This window comes from Lissotriton helveticus, chromosome 3_1 (genome assembly GCF_964261635.1).
Source record: "Lissotriton helveticus chromosome 3_1, aLisHel1.1, whole genome shotgun sequence".
In the NCBI taxonomy this organism is placed as follows: domain Eukaryota; kingdom Metazoa; phylum Chordata; class Amphibia; order Caudata; family Salamandridae; genus Lissotriton; species Lissotriton helveticus.
The window spans coordinates 577112713-577131238 of record NC_136061.1 but is presented as its reverse complement, the minus strand read 5'-3'; the positions used below and the strand labels follow the sequence as shown (position 1 = coordinate 577131238).

Genomic DNA, 18526 nt, shown 5'->3' with positions numbered 1-18526 from the left:
GCTCCACAAGCACTTCCTATCAGGAATGTTTTTGTTTGGCTGGTTCCCTCTTGGTTCCATAAAGCATTTTAAAAGCCTCTGGAGGGACTTTCTGCGGTCTGTTCATAGTGACATCTTTTAAGTATTATCAGTCTTCTCCCTCTCCTGTGTTGAGCCATGAATAAATGTAGCATTGATGGTGCAGGCGGGCCCATTGTGGAGAGCGGACTTCTCTTCTGGGTGACGCTTGTACACAGTGTGGAAAATAAGCAATAAAAATCAAAAAGACATGAACTGGAGGGAAGCGAGTGATTATGTCGAGAACAACAACCAAAGCAAAATGGGCTTGCCTTTCGTTGCACATCAATAGCAATGTTTCTCCTTTTGTCTTTTCCATTATGGTGAAACGAAAAATTTGTGTAAATAATTAAGAGAAAATGGAAAAGAAGTGTGTGTGTGTGTGTGTGTGGATCCTTTATCACTTCCTTCTTGGCTAATGTTGGACTTCCCTGTGTATTGACGGATGTGGCAAGCACCACAAGTCATTATATATAGTCACAGTACATTGTTTTTGGGATAAAATGTTTTGCAATTGGATTCTGACGTCGCCAGGTTGCATCATCATTGATAAAGTCGGAATTGTGCCTGGCTCACCTTAAAACTGTACAAAATTTGTTTTGGTCTTGGGCATGCATGGGCTAAGGAAAATTTTATTTTGATGTCCTTTGTTCACTTTAGTAAGCCAACAGTCTAGAAAAACAGTTTAACGCTTAAAAAACACAATTTCAGACAAGTACTTTAGATCTTATATGTATGTGTTTTTTTATGTTTTAGAGACAATTCATGTATTAGTTCATTGAATAAATTCACGCAGTATCATGCCACAGGTGGTTTTTTTCTGATGCACATATTAGTTAGTGTAACCAAAGAGGGGGACTGTGGGCTTTTATATAGCTCCAGCATAAATGCCCAAAAGTAATCCAACAAGATGAGTATGCAGTTCCTACCGAGGAGAAGGCTAGGTGTAAACTAATGTACACCGGACGAAGGGAGGGAAAAGGTGAATTCCTCCTTTCGAAATAAGAGCCCTCACACACCCAGCCAGCTATGTGTCCTGCATCATCATAGGGCGTGCTCCTTGACAGGTCGGCACTGCAATACCTGAGGGGCACCCTATGAGGGGCTCTTTGGCAGAGATCTTTTATTCCATGCCGTATTGGTGCAGTGGGTGTGAGGGGCCTGAAAAAGTATAGATGTGTGAGAGGTGGGTCAATAGACTATGTGTGGAAATCGTAGTCCACTCAAAACAATTTTAATGAACCAGGCTCCTATCCTGATTAAAAAGGATATGGCGCAACCCTGTCTCAGTGTTACAGTATATTGCGCATTATCTGGTGGTCAACATGTTTCTTGCCCTCATGTCAAAGTAGACGGCAATTCTTCAGGAGCAAAGCTAACAATGTGATCTACACTACTTGTGGTTGTCTAAATGGGTAAAAACAGATAAACCACAAACAGCACCCTGCGTGTGGTACCTGTAAATCGGTTCAGCCAACCTAAGAAAACAAAGCATATTGATTAGGTGGAGGTGGACATCGTATTAGTCCACTAGAAAACTAAGGTATGTACCATGCATATGAAGTGTCAAAAACCGCTCATGCATGAAAACGGCGATAGAAAATGTGTCATAAAGATTTAAAAACAGGTGTTAAGGAGCCCGTCCTCCTGTGGTAGCTGGAAGAAACACCGACTCACCCTACTTGGGTTGCTGGCTCAGATCATCGACTCCCGTCATGAAAAGACACTCAGAAATGTAGTGTCCTAAAAGAGGTCAAATGGGTAAGGGGTTAAGATTACGGAGTAGCGAATACCACATACCCAACCAGCGATGTGGTAGTCAGGTTGTATTGAGAGTCCAATACAGGGATCACAGAGGAACCCCGTCAGTATGTCATGGGCACCTAGGGCACAACAGACATAACACGGTCTCCCCCTTTCCAGCAATGAGGCAAGAAAAGCCTAAGTGAGGCATTCATTATCTCAGTCTGGTGGGGTCGGGGTAGCCGCAACGTCTGATTGCCTATGACACCACCCTTCCCATCCCAACGTAGTACACACTCGTGTAGCTGTTGTCTCATCTTACAATAGGCACACACAATCCAGGAAAGATGTGGACATCAAATGAACCAAAGCATGCCCCAAAGTTAGTACTTATGTGTGTTCACCGCAGAACAGTCGGTGGACCTACCCCAAACACTGCCGGGACCAGGAGGCAACTGCTGAACTCTCGAGGTGCAGTTAAGCTCACAGCTGCGAGAAGTGGAGGGGTGTGGTGACACAGAGGCACAGGGTTAATGCTCTAGAGCCCGACCTCGTTGGGTCATGCTCCGCCTGGTAGCCCTCTCGGTTGAGGGGAGTGGCAAGTCACGTGCTCAGGTTACGTCCAGAATGGCAAAACCCATTGTGGACAATGTTTTGAAAAAAGGGGCAGACATTTCGGTAAGTCTAGTATCAGCAGGCAATAGTCCTGCAAGAGAGGCAGATCGCGCGCTGTAAGAGATAGCAATACACCATGGGGGTGGATGAGTGTCCAACGACGGAGGGATAATGTAGCCAATCAACTGAAATAAGGTCAGTGGCCTGTGAATCTAAGTCATTAAAGCCCAGAACGCGAGGGGGTGTCAGAGGTTGTCAGTGATCAGGATACACCCCTGCCCAACAGGTATAATGTTAGTGGTGTATAAGGAGACAATGGGGAATAATTTGGCTATTACCAGGGGTGGAATGGTAAAAGAAGGGAAAAAAACATTCATAATGCCAGAGTGTCACGCAGTGTATTCTCACTCTGATTGTACACAGGGCGCTGCAATAATTTTGGTGTAGTGGGGGGCAATGGTGAATAATTCGCTATTGCCAAAAATACGATGGTTCACAAGGGGTTCCATGTTTGTTGATGTGTCATACAGTGTAATGATCAATTTAGAGTCTATCTAAGGCAAGACTGGTGATAGTACTAACATGTATGTGCTACCTAGGATGTTTATAAATGACTTGCCATCTATTAATTGTACTCCAAGGGATGTACTAGTTGAGAACCTCTTTGTCTGTGGCCAGACGATGGACCCATCCCTGTTCAATCCTGAACAGGGTTGTTTTGTTCATTTTGGGACGTGCTTCTAGAATGACCCAGTGTAAAGTGTTTAGTAGATGATGGGGTTGTTCAAAATGTGCACACATTCTGGTATTGGTTCTGTGGCACCTAATGTTGCTGCAGTGCTCAGTGTTGTGAGTCTTAACAGTTTTGGTGGTCATGCCAATGTAGCAGAGACCACAGGGGCAGGTGATCATATAAATACAGTTAGCAACGTTACAATTGGTGTGCTTTCTCAGCTGCTGCTTAAACGTATCAGAAAACACTATCTCCTTGGTGGGTTTAGTTAGGGGACAGACCACACAAAAGCCACATAGGTAATGTCCTGTTACCGGAAGTAGGTTCCAAAGAGGTCTTTGTGGATTAATGTTCAGTGCCTTAGGTCTGGTATGTATCAATAGATCTTTAAGGGTATTAGTTTGTTTGAAGGCAAACCTGGAGGTAGGCAATTGATGTGTCCCTGTGTTTAGGATGCCCCAATGTTTCCCGATGATCTTTCTTATCCTGTTGGAATCTGGGGTGTATGTGGTGACACAAGATAGAGCGTCCCCTGGTTCCCTATGTTGAATCTCTAGTAAGGCATCATAGTTGTTGTTTCTGGCCCTTTTCATAGAGAGTGCAAGATTTCATTTGGGATATCATCTTTTGTACAGATTGTTAGTGAGGATTGCTGCCTCTGGTTTGAAATCCACCAAGGAGCTGCAGTTCCTCCTGGTTCAGAGAAATTGTCCAAAGGGTACATTTTCTCTGAGGGCCTTTGGGTGGCGACTACTAAACAGTAGAAGACTGTTACTCTCAGTTAGTTTCCTGTACAATGTAGTACTGAGTTGCCCATTGTGGAGTCTGATGCTAAGATCGAGGAAGGGGATCTCGCTCTCCAAGATGGTACTGGCGAACTTCAGGTAGGGGTTTAGTGTATTGACCCATTCGCAGAATTCATTACATGTGGATATATCGCCCTTCCAGAGGATCAAGATATCATCAATGAATTGTTTCTATAATGTCAAGTTGTTATAGAAAGGATTGGAGGCGTTGAAGGTCATTCTCTCTACAAGCGCCGCCATGGACAGGCATGCCACACTGGGAGCAAAGGTGCTGCCCATGGAAGTACCCTGGGTCTGATGGTAAAGTTGCTTGTTGTATTCGAAGAAATTATCCGTGAGGGCTAACGTGGCACACTCCAGAAGTCACGGTGTAGGTGACTCCCAGTAAGTTTTACCCAGAGCATCTTCTATTACGTCCAGGGTGGCACGTTGAACGATGTTCGTCTAAAGTGCCTCAACATCCAGGGTAACCAACAAATGTATTTCCTCTGGATGTTGGACCTCCTCAATGAGTCAAAGGACATCAGTGGTGTCCAGAAGAAAGGACGGGTCTTTCTGACAAGTGGTTGTAAAAAATTATCGCAGAACCTTGAGTGGGGTTCAAGAAGAGACCCGATCCTGAGACGATAGGTCTACCCAGGACAGGTGTGGTGCCCCTGTGGATTTTAGGTAATGTGTAGAAGTAGGGCACCTTGGTGTGTACTATGGTTGAGATGATTGTGGAGAGGAGAGTGGTGGGATTCACATTAATGGGAGTGTAATACTTTCGGTTGTTAAGTTGTCTGTGACATTCAATGTCATAGTCCGTGGTGGACATGATCACTACAGCCCCACCCTTGTCAGCCTGTTTGATGGTAATGCTCTGGTGATCAGCCAGGGACTTAATGGCCCTCAATTCAATTGTGAACAGATTGTCAAAGGAGTCAGATGCAGTACCTTCAACTACATCCTTCAGTACAGCTTGTTCAAAGGTGAGTAGTTTATGGGGTACCATACTGTTGTTAGGTGTGAAGGTGGACTGGTTGTGCAGTCCAGAGTTATTGTCAGGGGGTATAGGTTCCTCATGAAAGAATGCTTTGAGTCGCGAAATCTGTTGGTTTTAGGGGTAGGGACGTATCCCAAACTATTTTGTAAGACCCTTTGTTCAGGATCAGTAAGTACCCTGGGTGAGACATTGACCACTAATTTCTTTTCTTTGTTTGGCTCCGTGTTTCCACTGAATGTGTCGGTTGCTCCTGCCATTATACTCTCTTTTGGTCGCCCCTTCTTCACCCTCTTCCTCTTCCCCAGCCTCTGTCTCAAAAAGGGGAGTTGTTGCCAGGTGGGAAGAATTGTGGGTGGCCTTGTGAGTACATTGGAAACTGCCAAAAGGGAGGTCCCTGGTAAGGTGGCATAGTAAAGTTTGAGTAGTGCGGACATGTATTCCGTCCGGAGTTTCTGCTACCCCAGCTGCCAGTGCTAGAATCACTGCTCATTGAGGAGCCTCGTCTGACTGTGTTAGAACCTTCATCTGATGAATTGCCATACATTGGGGGGTTGGAGGGGGTCTGCTGTCAGGTAAGGATTTACTTTTTCTTTAACGAATTTTGTATGCCCTTTTGGAGTTTTGAAATCTTCTGCTTCATTAAGTACTCTCTGCTAATGTGGTTTTCAGTGCTCCTTCTGCTATCTGGATCCTGACCAGTAAGGTGTCAGCAATCCTTTTAGCTGTGTTGATGATAAGAATGAGCCAGCCCCTAGTGCATGTCCATGCTACTAGGGACCACTCCTTTTTGAATACGGCGTCTTCTAGGAACAGGTGAGCGAAGATACTTACTATGAGTCCATTGGGGACTATGTTAGCCCGTAAATATTCCGTCATCATGGCACCATGTAAGGTGATCTTAAGCCATTCCTGTTTCAAAGCGGTGAGTCAAGACCAGTCTTCTGATTGAAAACCAGAAGCTGTGCCACCATCAGTTCGCAGGATGGAGGGTATTCTAAGAATCTCAGCTACCATATCACCAAAACTGAGCCCCTGATGTTCTTCCATCCTGATGAAATGTCAGGGACGGGGGTCGTATGGGAAGTTCAGTTGGTGCAACAGTCTTGGAAGTACCAGATAGTGGGTTGGGCAAGGATCAGAAATGTTTTCTTTCCTGGTAACCTAGAGAGAGTAGTCCCACGGGGGTGCCCAGTGCAAACACTGTAACCAAAGAGGGGGACTGAGGGCTTTTATATAGGTCCAGCATATATGCTCAAAAGTAAACCAATAAGGTGAGTATGCAGTTCCTACCGAGGAGAAGGGACAATAGGTTGGCTAGGTGTAAACTAATGTACACCGGACGAATGGAGAGAAAGGGGAAATCCTCCTTTCTGAATAAAGTATGGAATTGATAAAGTATGGGCACGCCGTGGCCCTCAAATCATGCCCTGTTCGACCACTGGCAATATACACACGTGGCTGCGTCTGGGGGCCTGCAGCAAACATCCAGAAGCTCCTATAAATCTTGGTTGTCTGGAGCGCCCCACAGGTGCAGCAAGCCCATCCAGTACGCATAAATTGTGTGTTGTGTGGCAGGCCCAGGAAGCTCCCACACTAGTCCTGTGCATATGGTATGGGTGATGCGGGCTCACCTCACTCAGCGCTGTCCTACCAATCCTTGAAGATTGCCACCATTTCCTCTTGCTTCAACCTGGCAGGCTAATGGCATGGTATGTGGCCTAGTGGGGCCCAGTCTCCAAGTCCACCTCTAACATACTGTGAGCCAGAGGGTCCCTCGCTTCTCCAGTATGCTCTCCACTCCACCACAAGCGGCACAGTCCCTCTCTCCGCACACCCACCAAGAAGGCCCTTCTCTGGTCATCAGCTGTCCACCGCAAGTGGGAAATCCACCACTACCTTCAACTCCGGAGTCTGTCCCTAAGGGGTTGAGGGGAGGAGGAGGCTGGTGGTCCCGCGTCTTCAGTCAGGGCATCAATTCAGCATCCGGGTGTGCCAACTTTCCCCATGCCGCCCGCACTCCTATTGCTCCTGGCCCCCGGTCCACTGCGACTCTCTTCAGGGGGTGCCGGTTGGGCTGAGCACTATGGCTGGAGCAGGTCCTCAGGCTATGTTAGCACCTGCAGAGGCAGCAGTCTGGTCTATGAACTTCTTCCAATTCTGGGACTCTCCGTCCGTGCCAGTCGCCATTTTGTGCAGCCGGGCCTTGTCGCAGAGTACCCTTTGTTGTCGCAACCTGATTCAGAGCATAATTTCTTGGTGACAGGCTTATCCATGCTATCCCTTGATAGTCAGCTCGCTCTTGCGGTCGAGGAATAGTTGTACATGCCTTTTGCACACAAATTTGGCTGGTGGAAAGCAGTAGAATGGGAAGACGTGTCACACTCCTAAAATATAATTTTTTAAGAACACAAAAATAAAATATTAAAATCAGTGAGTTTACTTAAGTAAACATTATTATGGAAAATTAGCAAAGAAAATGATAATGAGCAGCAGATTTGCAAGCAATCAGTCTTAAAAAGGCCCCAGGTTGTTTAGATATTGTCCATTCTAAGAACAGGCATTTAGCACATGTTAGAAATCATTGTTCTGCCTCATGCCATCCTCTTCTTAACAGAGCTTATACAAAGCCAGTCCCATTGCTTGCAGCCTCTTCCGATATTCCAGATTCTTGTAATTGGCGGGGTTCACTCCTTTGAAGCCATACATGGCTCCCCACCAGCAGGCAGCAATGGCAGCTGTGGAGTCACTATCACCACCATGGAAAAATGCACGGTCTGCGAGCTCTTTCCAAGAATCGCCCGCACCTAGAATGGCGTCGTATGCGATCATGGGGGCATCATGGCCGCTGCTCCCGCCCCAGCCGCTGTAGCTGACCGACTTGTAGAAATCGTCTCGCTCTGCAACACCGTAGGCCTCTGGGAACACAGCAGGCCTCGTGCCATCAAGGAGATCTCTCTTCCTCAGGTAGTCTTGCCACTGATTTTCAAAGTATGACCTGTGAAGAGAAAAAATAAAGGTGCAAATGTTAGCCTCAGTCGTGGTCAGTGTAAGTTATTTTGTAAATTCATAATAATGTATTCGAAACCTTATTGATTGTAGCTCAAGTTGATGTTTGGCCTTATTTGTTAAAAAAAAAAAAAAAAGAAGAGGTATGGTATGTGTTTACTTAATTTATATGTGCTTCACTTGAGGGTTCAGATGCTTTCAGGGTACTGTCTAGTGTCTCCTATTGCATGTTTTATGTATGTACACTATTTTACAGTCCTAATTTCTGCATTCAATACCAATTTTTGTTCTTACATTAAATCCATACACTTATTTTTTAGTTACCCGTGGCATTATTGATTGCGTTCTGTTACTGTGTACTTTATTCATGCTTTTCTTGCCTCATTCTGCATGTTTCATTTGCGATTCATGATTCTATTTCTGCATTCTTTGTATCCTGTTCTACTTTTATGAGCACTAGTATTTGTACTAATCCAGTGTGCTTTATGTTTTCTTTTAATTATTTTACTTCTGGATATTGCTGCAATTCTCGATTTACTTCTAAACTATTTACCTGCTCTAATGCTCTAAGTCCACTTTTTTACTTTCTTTTAGAGTTCTCTATTTGATATGCTATTCTTAATGCTGTTTTTCTATTCTTGCTATTTCGTTGAGCTTTGCACTGTTATTTATTACCGTGTCTCTGTGGTGTCCGTTGTTACTATTTCTAGTACTGTATGCTTTATGTTGAATACTGTAAACTTGTTTTTCAACAGCTGAACACACCATCCAAAAGGAACTAAAGGCAGTCCTGTAATAGAGTATATGAGCTATGCAGAATGGGGTGTTAAGTATTTATTTACATGATTACCAAGACCATTCTCTATGCTTGCTTTCTTGTTTCATTTCGTACAATCTTTGTTTGCTCTAGTACTTTTATTTAATACCCAATATGTGCTGCTTCCAACTTTCTTTTCGTGTTATCAATAACCTACTCTATTCGCTGCATGATTTTCTTATGGTTGTATCTTCCTCTAGTCCTCGATTTCTGACAATTCTGTTACTCATTTATTTTTCTTTTGAAAAATTCTCTTGTTTTGGTTATGTCTTGTTATGTGCTTCTGATTACTCTTGCGTATCCTTAAACTCCATTTCATGTGCTCTATTATGTTTTCTTTTGCGCTCTCTCTCTCAATTGCTTTCAGCGTGTTCCTATCAAATTTTTATGAGCTATCTGTCTATTATTTATGACAGAGTTTATCCAGCCCCATTTTTACTGTTTACTGTTGTACTTCTGTGGTGGTTGGTACAGGATCACTATATTGCATCACAAAAAGATCTCAACTACTGCATCACATGGTAATCCCAGGCAAGATCCAATTGAATTTTGGTAGAGGCGGTGGACCTCTATTCCTTGAACATCCGAGTACTAACTGTTGCTTCTCCACAGTTTGGTACATACTGATACCGTCTCTCCTGGATGTCACAGCCCTTCTACTAATTTAGGATTGCTCTTACTTTCTGTTGGCTGCGGTAGGTACCCTAGGCCAAGTAAGAACTCTCGCTCCCACGTCAGGAAAAGGAAGGACGCCTTCTCAGATAGCCTCTGCTCACCCCCTTGGTAGCTTGGTACGAGCAGCCATGCTTATCTTCAAGGCACATGTGTAAAGTATTTGCAACCACGCTCACCGTGACCCAATGATGACACCACAAAAGGACACAAGTTTCATTGAAAAACAAGTATATGTTTATATAAAAAGATATACTATGCAACCACACGATAAGTTTCCAACATATGCGTATTTGTAATATTCCTCCTGGCTAGTTATTAGCTCAGCCAGCCCTTGTAGGTTCTGGCGGTATTAATGAGCAATTCTAGATAATCCAATGCAGTCCTAATGCAATGCTATGCGGTTCGTAATGCAAGAATCAGGCACTTTGCAATGTAAAAATAATGCAGTTTGTTATGCAACAATCCAGCAGTTCGTAATGCCAAAATATTGCAATGCACAATGCAACAATCAGGTAGTTCGTTATGCAACAATAATGCAATTGCTTAATGCAACAATCGGGCAGTTCGTTATGCAAACTAATGCAATGCGCAACGCAACAATCAAGCAGTTCATTATGCAAACACAATGCAATGTGCAAGGCAACAATCAGGCAGTTCGATCACTGAGCTTTAGACGGTCTCTCCGACTCTCGTGCTGACTTGCGGTCAGTTTCCGCCAACATATGCCCCCAACACGGGTATGGTGAAAACCAAAGTGAAGTTCCACACTCCGGCACCGGTCCTGCCCTCCTTGGCAAGTATGGGCCGCGATACGAGCTTGAGCAGAGGCTCTTGCTGCAAGAACGGGAGAGCCCGAGAGCATCTCTCTCCGAGCCCGCACCCCGCCCCAGGCGGCGACACACATTACCTGGGTGGGGGGGGGGGGGGGGGTGCGAGCTTGCTCTCCTCGCGACTTGGGCCTCCTATGCGACTTGGTTGACTCGGGTCCTTTCCTGATGGGGTTTTTTTCACAGTCCTGCTTCTGGCAATGGCAGACTCGGGCCGGTGGCACAGCTCCCTTGGAGATGCCGGTCTGGGCTGATGGCGATAATGAAGATCTCATGCTGCAACAGGGCTCACGCACACAGCGTCGCTAAGACTCTCTTGAGCATCGGGTGTGCGCGGTCCCAGGGCAATCCTCACAAAGGTCTCAGGCTACACGAAGCACATGCACACAGCCTCGTGGAGACTCACTTGAGTTCCAGGTGCACACGATCACATGGCAGTTCTTATGAAGGTCTCAGGCTGCAAAAAGCACACGCACATAGCGTCGCTGAGACTCGCTTGGCCTGCAAGTGTCCACGATCGCAGGGCAATTCTTATGAAGGTCTCAGGTTGCAAAAAGCACATGCACACAGCGTCGCAGAGACACACTTGAACTTCGGGTGTGCACAATCACAGGGCAATCCTCACAAAGGTCTCAGGCTGCACAAAGCACACGCACACAGCGTCGCAGAGACTCGCTTGGACTCCAGGTGCCCATGATCACAGGGCAATTCTTACGAAGGTCTCAGGCAGCACAAAGCACACACAACAGCGTCGCTGAGACACTTCTGGAAACTTTTGTGTTCCTGAGTTTCCACAACAGGGAGCCCGCTCTCCTCTGGCCCTTGGGGTTAAGTTACTTCAGGACACAGCACAGCAACGTCCTTTCAAGCAGGGTGACACAGCACACATCAAAGTCCCTTTAGCCTCTCCTTGGTTAAAGCAGCAAACCGCAGGCCAGCCCCAGAACACACAGCAAGGGTCAGTCCTTTCCTTCAGTCTATTCAGTTGTTTCTTCCTTGGCAGAGGTTCGAAGTAGGTTCAATCCTTTACAGTCTTGAACAGTTCCATTCCAAAGTCCAGGGGTTTTGGCTCTCATAGTTATACCTCTAAATGTCTTTGAAGTCTTTGTGTTCAGCGGGGCACGAACATCTGTCCAAACCAGTTCTGGGTGTCTCCATGTCAATACCACCTTCTGCCTTTGATAGTGGGGGTCTGGGTCCTTAATCCCTCAGCAGGAGATGGAGCCATTGTTTTATGGCAGCAACCCAGGCATCTTCACCTCCAGGGGCTACTCCTCCTCCCTACAATCCAGATGCAGGTCAGCCTGTTGCTGTCTCTCCTCCTCCCCTGGGTCAAGACATTCTCCAGAGCCTATCAAATTCAAATTCAGACAGTCAATCCACAACCTGGCAGAGACACACAGAAATGTTAAAACACAAAAACCCAGCCACTTCTAAAAGAGTGGTTTCTAAACACGCAATTCAAAAACTACCTTCACAAAAAGATGTGTTATTAAATTGTGAGTTCAGGCACACTAAACTTCACCTCTCCATCTTAAGCCTTTGGGAAGATAGGTTGGAAACATATTACACAGCCTTCCCCATTCTGTCCTATGGGCAAGATGGCCATTCAACAGTGAAAAACGAAATGGAGAGTATTTCGATGTTAGGACATGGTACACACCTTAGTACATGTCCTACCTTTCACATACACTGCACCCTGCCCATGGGGGTATCCTGGAGCTATCTCAGGGGTGTCTGATGTACATAGAAAGCGTAAGGCCTGGAGAGTGGGTGCACTTGTCAGGATAACATGGCAGTTTACCAAACTGCGTGCAGGCACTACAGTGGCAGGCCTGAGTTCTCTCTTTAAGGCTAATTGTGTGGGTGGCACAATTAGTGCTGCAGTCCCACTAATAGCATTTGCTTTACTAGCCCTAGCACACATAATGCACTTTACTTGAGACTTTACTAGTAAGGCAAACATACCAGTCATGGACAACCAATTATCATTACACTTTATACAGGGAGCACCTGCACTTTGACACTGATCAGCAGTGGCAAAGTGCCCAAACCATCTAAGTTGGCAACACCATGTCAGAGGGTCTGGGGAGAAAGCAGAAACTTTAGGGAACTTTAGCCAAAAAGGGCCAAGTTCAACACTTTCTCTATACATTGTCTTCAATACCTTACATTTAGTTTCCTTCCCACGACCTTGATTGCTTCCAATGTTACTTCCTTCTCTGACCTTCTGTACTCCTCGACTGATACCTTCTATTACCTCTTCAGCTTGCTGTGACTATACTAATAACTATATGGAGTTAAGCATAGTAAATACATATTTACTCTGATGTAGTGGGAGGAGATGTGGAGGATGCAACATTTTTGTAGGCCAATATTATCTACCTTGATACAGTAATGTTGTTATGTTATTGTTGTAGTCTTCCTTTTACCTGCTGCACTCTCCTTTCAATAGTTCTCTGCCTACCTGCTCAGCTAGTGATGAGGTCATGTAGAATGTTGGAGTGGGTTTGTATGAGAGGAGTGTCAGTTGATCTGGATGGCTGAGCAGCCAGGAGGCTGCTCCTGGTGGGGCAACTACTGGGGCATTTATAACAACTTAAGAGGCACTTAATGAACTTACCATCTTCCTGTAATTTAAGAATAAATATACATAAGTATCTACAAGACCCAGACTACGCATCATCTTTCATTACAATAGTTATGTTAATATAATTTATAATGTGCATGATTCACCCTGGAAGGTGTATCTCAGCACAGCAGGGCGCCATAGGGAAGCAGCATTAGTATCTGAAAAGTTCAATTTTGAGAAGCTTTCTAGACTGAAAGTGGTCCATACACTTCTGCAGATGGGAGGGTTGCTGATTCCGATATAAGAGGGCCAGATAAAAGAAAGATTTCCCCACAGAGCATGTTTTCCTAATGCAGGGCATAGTGAGAAGAGACTTCACACTGGACCGCAAAGATTTGCTTGGCAGGTACGAATTTCTCTCTCAGATATCTGGGTTCTCTGCCGTTCAACGAATTGTGCACTATGCAATAGATCGCGAATGTAATTCTCTTGTGTATGTGCACAAGAGGGGAAGAGCAGCAGTTCTGGCCAGCATATTCTAAATGAGGCGAGCCGCGGTGTTTTGGACAACTTGGATTTTGTTTAGTAGAGACTCACTAGTGGCGGCCAATAGTGCATTACAGAAGTTCAGGCAGCTGAGCCCTGGTGCCTGTACTAGGGGTTTCCACACTGAAAGTTGGAGTAAAGGGAAGATTCTGCGCAACAAACTCATCATATGAAATCAGGTGCCAGTGGTAGCAACTACATGATCTTTCATAGCGAGAGACTGGTCTAGGCGAACGCCCATATTTTTAACTGATGACTTGGGGGTAGGTGCTACACCCAAGTCAACTGCCCATCAATCCGGGGACCAAAGCAAATAGGCTTTACCAAAGAGCATAATCTCTGTCTTGCTCGTATTCAGCTGGAGAAAGTTCCTAGTCATCCAAGCAGAGATGGCTTTCGTACAAGCGTGCTTTGGTAGTATGTAGGTCTTTATTGAAGAAGATGATAAGTTGGGAATCATCCGCATAAGAAAGGGGCGTTCTGAAGGTTTTTGTCAAGAGGGGCCGCATAGATGTTAAACAATGTGTGTGTGTGGATGTATAGATGTAGACGGCTGTTCATTGGAATCGAACTGTAAGTACAGACTTAACTCTGTAATGCTACTGATTGCTTTATTACCAATTAATAAAAAATCAGTTTACAAAAAAAATAGATGTTAAACAATGTGGGGCTCTGACAAGAGCCCTGAGGCCCGATGGTCTGGGTTCGATGAGTTAGAAAACTCACAAACTATTGTAGGGCAACACTTTGAATACCTATCTCTTCTAATCTCTGGAGCAGTCTATGATGGGAAACCTTGTTGAAAGCTGCCGATAAATCAAGCAGCACTAACAGAGCTGGCAGATTTGCATCCTGGGAGCTTCTGATATAGTGTGTTAATGCTAAGAGAACAGTTTCTGTGCCATGCATGGCTCTAAAGCTGGGATTCAGTGGCCTAGCAAAGGGGGGCGGTCCACCCCGGGCAGCACACGTTTTCGGGGTGGCGGCCTCTCCCTGCTCTTACATTCAGCCACCGCAGGCGGGAATAGCAGGGACTGACACGGGCAGCACAAGGCCTAGCTACTCCACTGGCTGGATTGGGAAGAATTCAGGAGCCTGTTGGGTTCTAAGTGCACCATAAGTTTATTAATGTGTCCTTCCAGAAGTTTGCTTATCAGGGGGACAAGCGAGATAGGGTGGTAATTCAACCGGTAAGGAAGATTGACCTTCTTACAAATGGGAATAACCTGTGCGGCCTTCCAGTCTAGTGGAAGCCTACCTGAGCTCATAGAATGGTTTAAAAAAGAGCATATGGTAGGGGCGAGCTGATTGGCCTAAAATTGTAGAGATCTTGGCTGGCACTATGTCTAAAGGGGACACTGATTTGGTGGTCTTCAGCATTTCACAGACAGAGTCAGCCCTAAGGGGTACAAAGTTCTCTAGTATTCCCGTACTACCAGTGAAGTAGTGTGGCTCACTGGTTAGAGGCGGCAGACCCGAGAGCAGAGGACGGCCCGGGACCAGGGTTCGATTCCCGGCGCGGCAGGTTTCTGGACCAGGGTCAGCGGACTCGATAATTCTCTCGCCTCGGTGCCCACTCTGATCAGCGTTCACACTCGGCAACTCTGGGCATTAGCTTGCCTCATCTTCACTGACGGCCCCACCAGACCGCCGGGGATGCCTGGTCTCACCCTGGAGATACCCATTAAGGGACCATCTCTCAGGGAAGCCAGGAAGGGTTTCGCAGCGGTCGAAGCGCCTTGGGACCCTACGGGTAAGTAGTGCGCTATATAAATGCCTATGCCTATGCCTATACATTAGAGGGGAGGCAGCGGGGGGGATTCTACTCCCAATTGGTCACTTGCTCTAGGCAATTAGTTGTAGATCAAATTAACGCATGCATGCAATATGATTTGTAAAGTATTTAGAACTTATATACCTCTTATGAGGAGTTGTACAACAATGTGTGCCTTACACTTTTTTTTGTATATTACTATCATATTGTGAAATGGTTACTTTCTAGGTTTCTCTGTCAGTGGCATACAACTGTGCTGTTTTTTGTGACTTTCCATATTTCTTACTGTTTTGCTACATTCTTGTATTCTAGTCTTGTTATTCAGTGTAGTACTTGTATTCTTTATGTGACCATGCCCCCTACTTGCAGTTCTTTCCCAGTTGCTCTATGTGATGATTCAATTATTATTTCTTGCTTTAGCTCATTGTACTTTGTACTTTTACTCTTACATTATTGTGTTATGTTACTATGGGCCAAACCTCTTGCAGTATTTTTATTAATTCCAGATTCTAGATTTTTTGCGCAATTTCTAAATATCATTATTGTTCATGTTGTATTGCATGTATTGTTTAAATCTGCTATATTGTAGGGGTGGATGCATGTTTTATTACTCAGTCATAGTCTGGCGAATTCTTGAAATATTAGCCTATGTGAATTCTTAAAATTTCAGCTTTTGTGAACGTGCCTGGAGTAAATGATAAAAGTGCTCCCCATGATGATTGCAAATCCCTTAAACTAAATTGAATTTACCCATGATCAACAGTAGGAGGTGCCAAGGAGGGGAGGTAAACTGATCCATTGCATTTGTTGCTTTTCCTAATAGTGTTTGGGGATCTTTCATTGACGAGACAGATGTGCATTTGTCTGCTTCTGCATACATTTGGAAGTGGACCTTGATAATGCTCAAGTATGCAAATCAGCAGATGCTTAGGGGAGTACAGAGCCCCCCCCCACCCCGCAGCCCAGGGGGAAGAGGGGGCAGGGTTTCTATCATTGACTGTTAGTAGATGTAGGTTTTCACCTCTTTCACTGATGGTGGAGGAGTATGATTATTTGCCAGGCTCCTCAACCTTCCTAGAAGATTAGGTATACATAATAGAGGTCCTGATGAAATGCCATTTGTTGGCTCCCCGACATTTCCAGGCATAAAACCTTTTGACCGATAATTAAGATTTGAGTACACTTACTTGAACTTACATGTGACCACCACTTAGGAGACTTAGACCATGATATCCTACAGTCTCTTTTAGCTCTATTTTTAACCTCAACATGGACCAGATACCCTATTAAAATATATAGACATATGGTTCGTAGTTGATTTTAAGCCACAACATTTTTTTTACTAAATTTCCCTAATCTTCTCACTAACTGATTGGACACACTCACTGTCCCTCAGTCTCTTTATTGGTGACTAAAAGATCTCAGGTAAAGTACCACCACGAGGAGCCCATCGGGCATTGCAGTGCCAGCCCGACGTGGAACAAAGCCCAATGATGAAGCATGACAACCTCAGTTGTGTGAGAGTAATTGTTCCTAAGAGCACATGCTCCCAGTGACTCTACATATAGTCCAAAGTGAGTTCCTAGTGACATTCACAGAACGGTATACTTTTTTAACCGCATGCGCGCTAGCGGTTTTCCCGCTGCGCGCTGCGATTTTAAAAAACCCGCGTTACATGACGAGCTCAGCTCGTCATCCGCGTAGCGCAGGTTATGCTCATGACGAGCTGAGCTCGTCATGAGCGTAGAAGGGGTTAAACTATAGTTCTACTTTAGGAGAGTGTATACTGGACCGAAAATCTCCTTGTCCTCTTGCTATTAGTTCTTACTGGACAGTCTATGGAAATTTCGAGGTCGAGGAAGATTAGAACAAAGGCTTACTTTTTGTGACAAGACAAGATTTATTGAAACAAACTGAAATATTTATATAGTGTAACCGCAGAATGGCTGCACGCTTGAATTGTATAGGAAGTAAGTGATGCTGCTGAAATTGTATCTATTAAAATCCCTCTCTCAACTAGAAAGTGTATCATTGCAATGGACATGAAAAATAGATGGAGAGGTTTTGCAGAAAAAGGTAAAGAAAAGAAAAAAACATATCGAAGATCCTGTATGCAATCTACTTAGTGGGGTTGTGTGATAATGTTAGGTAGAAAAGGAAATGAGTAGAAGGCTGAATAACAGCAAGTCTCTTTCGATTTTTTTAAATGTGACATCAGAAGTTTGCCCTGCCCCTTCCCTTACATGTTCTCGGATACCCCCAGTTAACAATGAAACAAAAAATAAAGAATCATGTGCAAGATTCCAAATAGACACCCATAAAGTTAAGACCACTCATGCAAACCTTTGACTGAAGAGAAAATCTCTGCTCCTTCCTGTTTACTTGAACTGCTCTCATGAGAAAAGTCTAGTTCCTTTTCATACAATTTGTATTGCAGCTTTCAGTGGATAATGCACATGAGGATACATCCATAAGGTGAGGAGAGTGAAAGTGCAGCGAAGGCAGTGGAAGGTGAGGGTGGTAAGTATGCTGTATGATAGAAAAATTATTGTGGGATAATAAAAGAAGAAACCCCTATACCTAAGAAGCAACACAACTGGAACATAGCTAATTATGATAATTATCAAAATTAAATGCTGTTTTGAACTTCATTGCCTCTCCTATGGGTTCTGCAGATAGTTAACATTCTTGTACCCTGTTCACGAATATATCTCTTTACAACGCATGCTTTAGATCGCATGTATTGTTATTCCCGAACCATTACATCGCAAGTTGTTACAATGACTTGCTGTAGGGGGGGAGCTGGACTTGACAATAGTATAATTTACTATCCCTACTCCAGTTTGTGCAACAGCAGGGAGGGTGTTGGATTTTAAATTCAACACCTTCTGCCCCCTACAGCAAGTTGTTGTAACGACTTGCGATGTAATGGTTCGCGTTGTAATGGCATGTGATCTAAAGCATGCGTTTTAAACGCTGTTTCCCCTGTTTACTGGCCTTGTATAACACAAAAAAGGGATGCAATTCCCTTTGGTGGGAGGAAGAGAGTGCTCAAGGATGGAACTGAAGAACCGATCAGGAGGACCGGGGGTTGTGGGTGCGGGAGGGTCAGTGGCATTTCTTCGGGACCAGGTAACGGTACCTACCCTACAATGGATTGGAACCAATAATTACTTGTAGGTAACCAATTCAGAACAGTTCACCCGCACCTGCTGGGGTGAAGGAAGGATCCAACCCTTACGTAAAGATAGAGCTACTCCCTAGGGAAGACAGAGGGCTGCGTCTGGCTGTGGAACTCCAAATGAACTCCAAATGAAGCGTGCAGAGTGTTCGCCTTGCATACCACGTTTCATCCCACCAAACTAACCCC

At 44.9% G+C, this 18526-nt stretch overlaps 1 protein-coding gene across 7 annotated transcripts in view; it reads right to left on the bottom strand.

The window, feature by feature from the left end:
- Positions 1-776: 776 nt before the first annotated feature.
- Positions 777-18526, bottom strand: part of LOC144822716 (ADP-ribosylhydrolase ARH1-like) — a 506468-nt gene continuing 488718 nt past the window's right edge. For all 7 annotated transcript variants that reach the window (XM_078680542.1, XM_078680539.1, XM_078680543.1 and 4 more), the window contains one exon: positions 777-7934. In XM_078680542.1, the coding sequence (XP_078536668.1) occupies positions 7547-7934 (388 nt within the window). In that variant the 3' untranslated portion in view covers positions 777-7546. The remainder of the gene's footprint in view (positions 7935-18526) is intronic.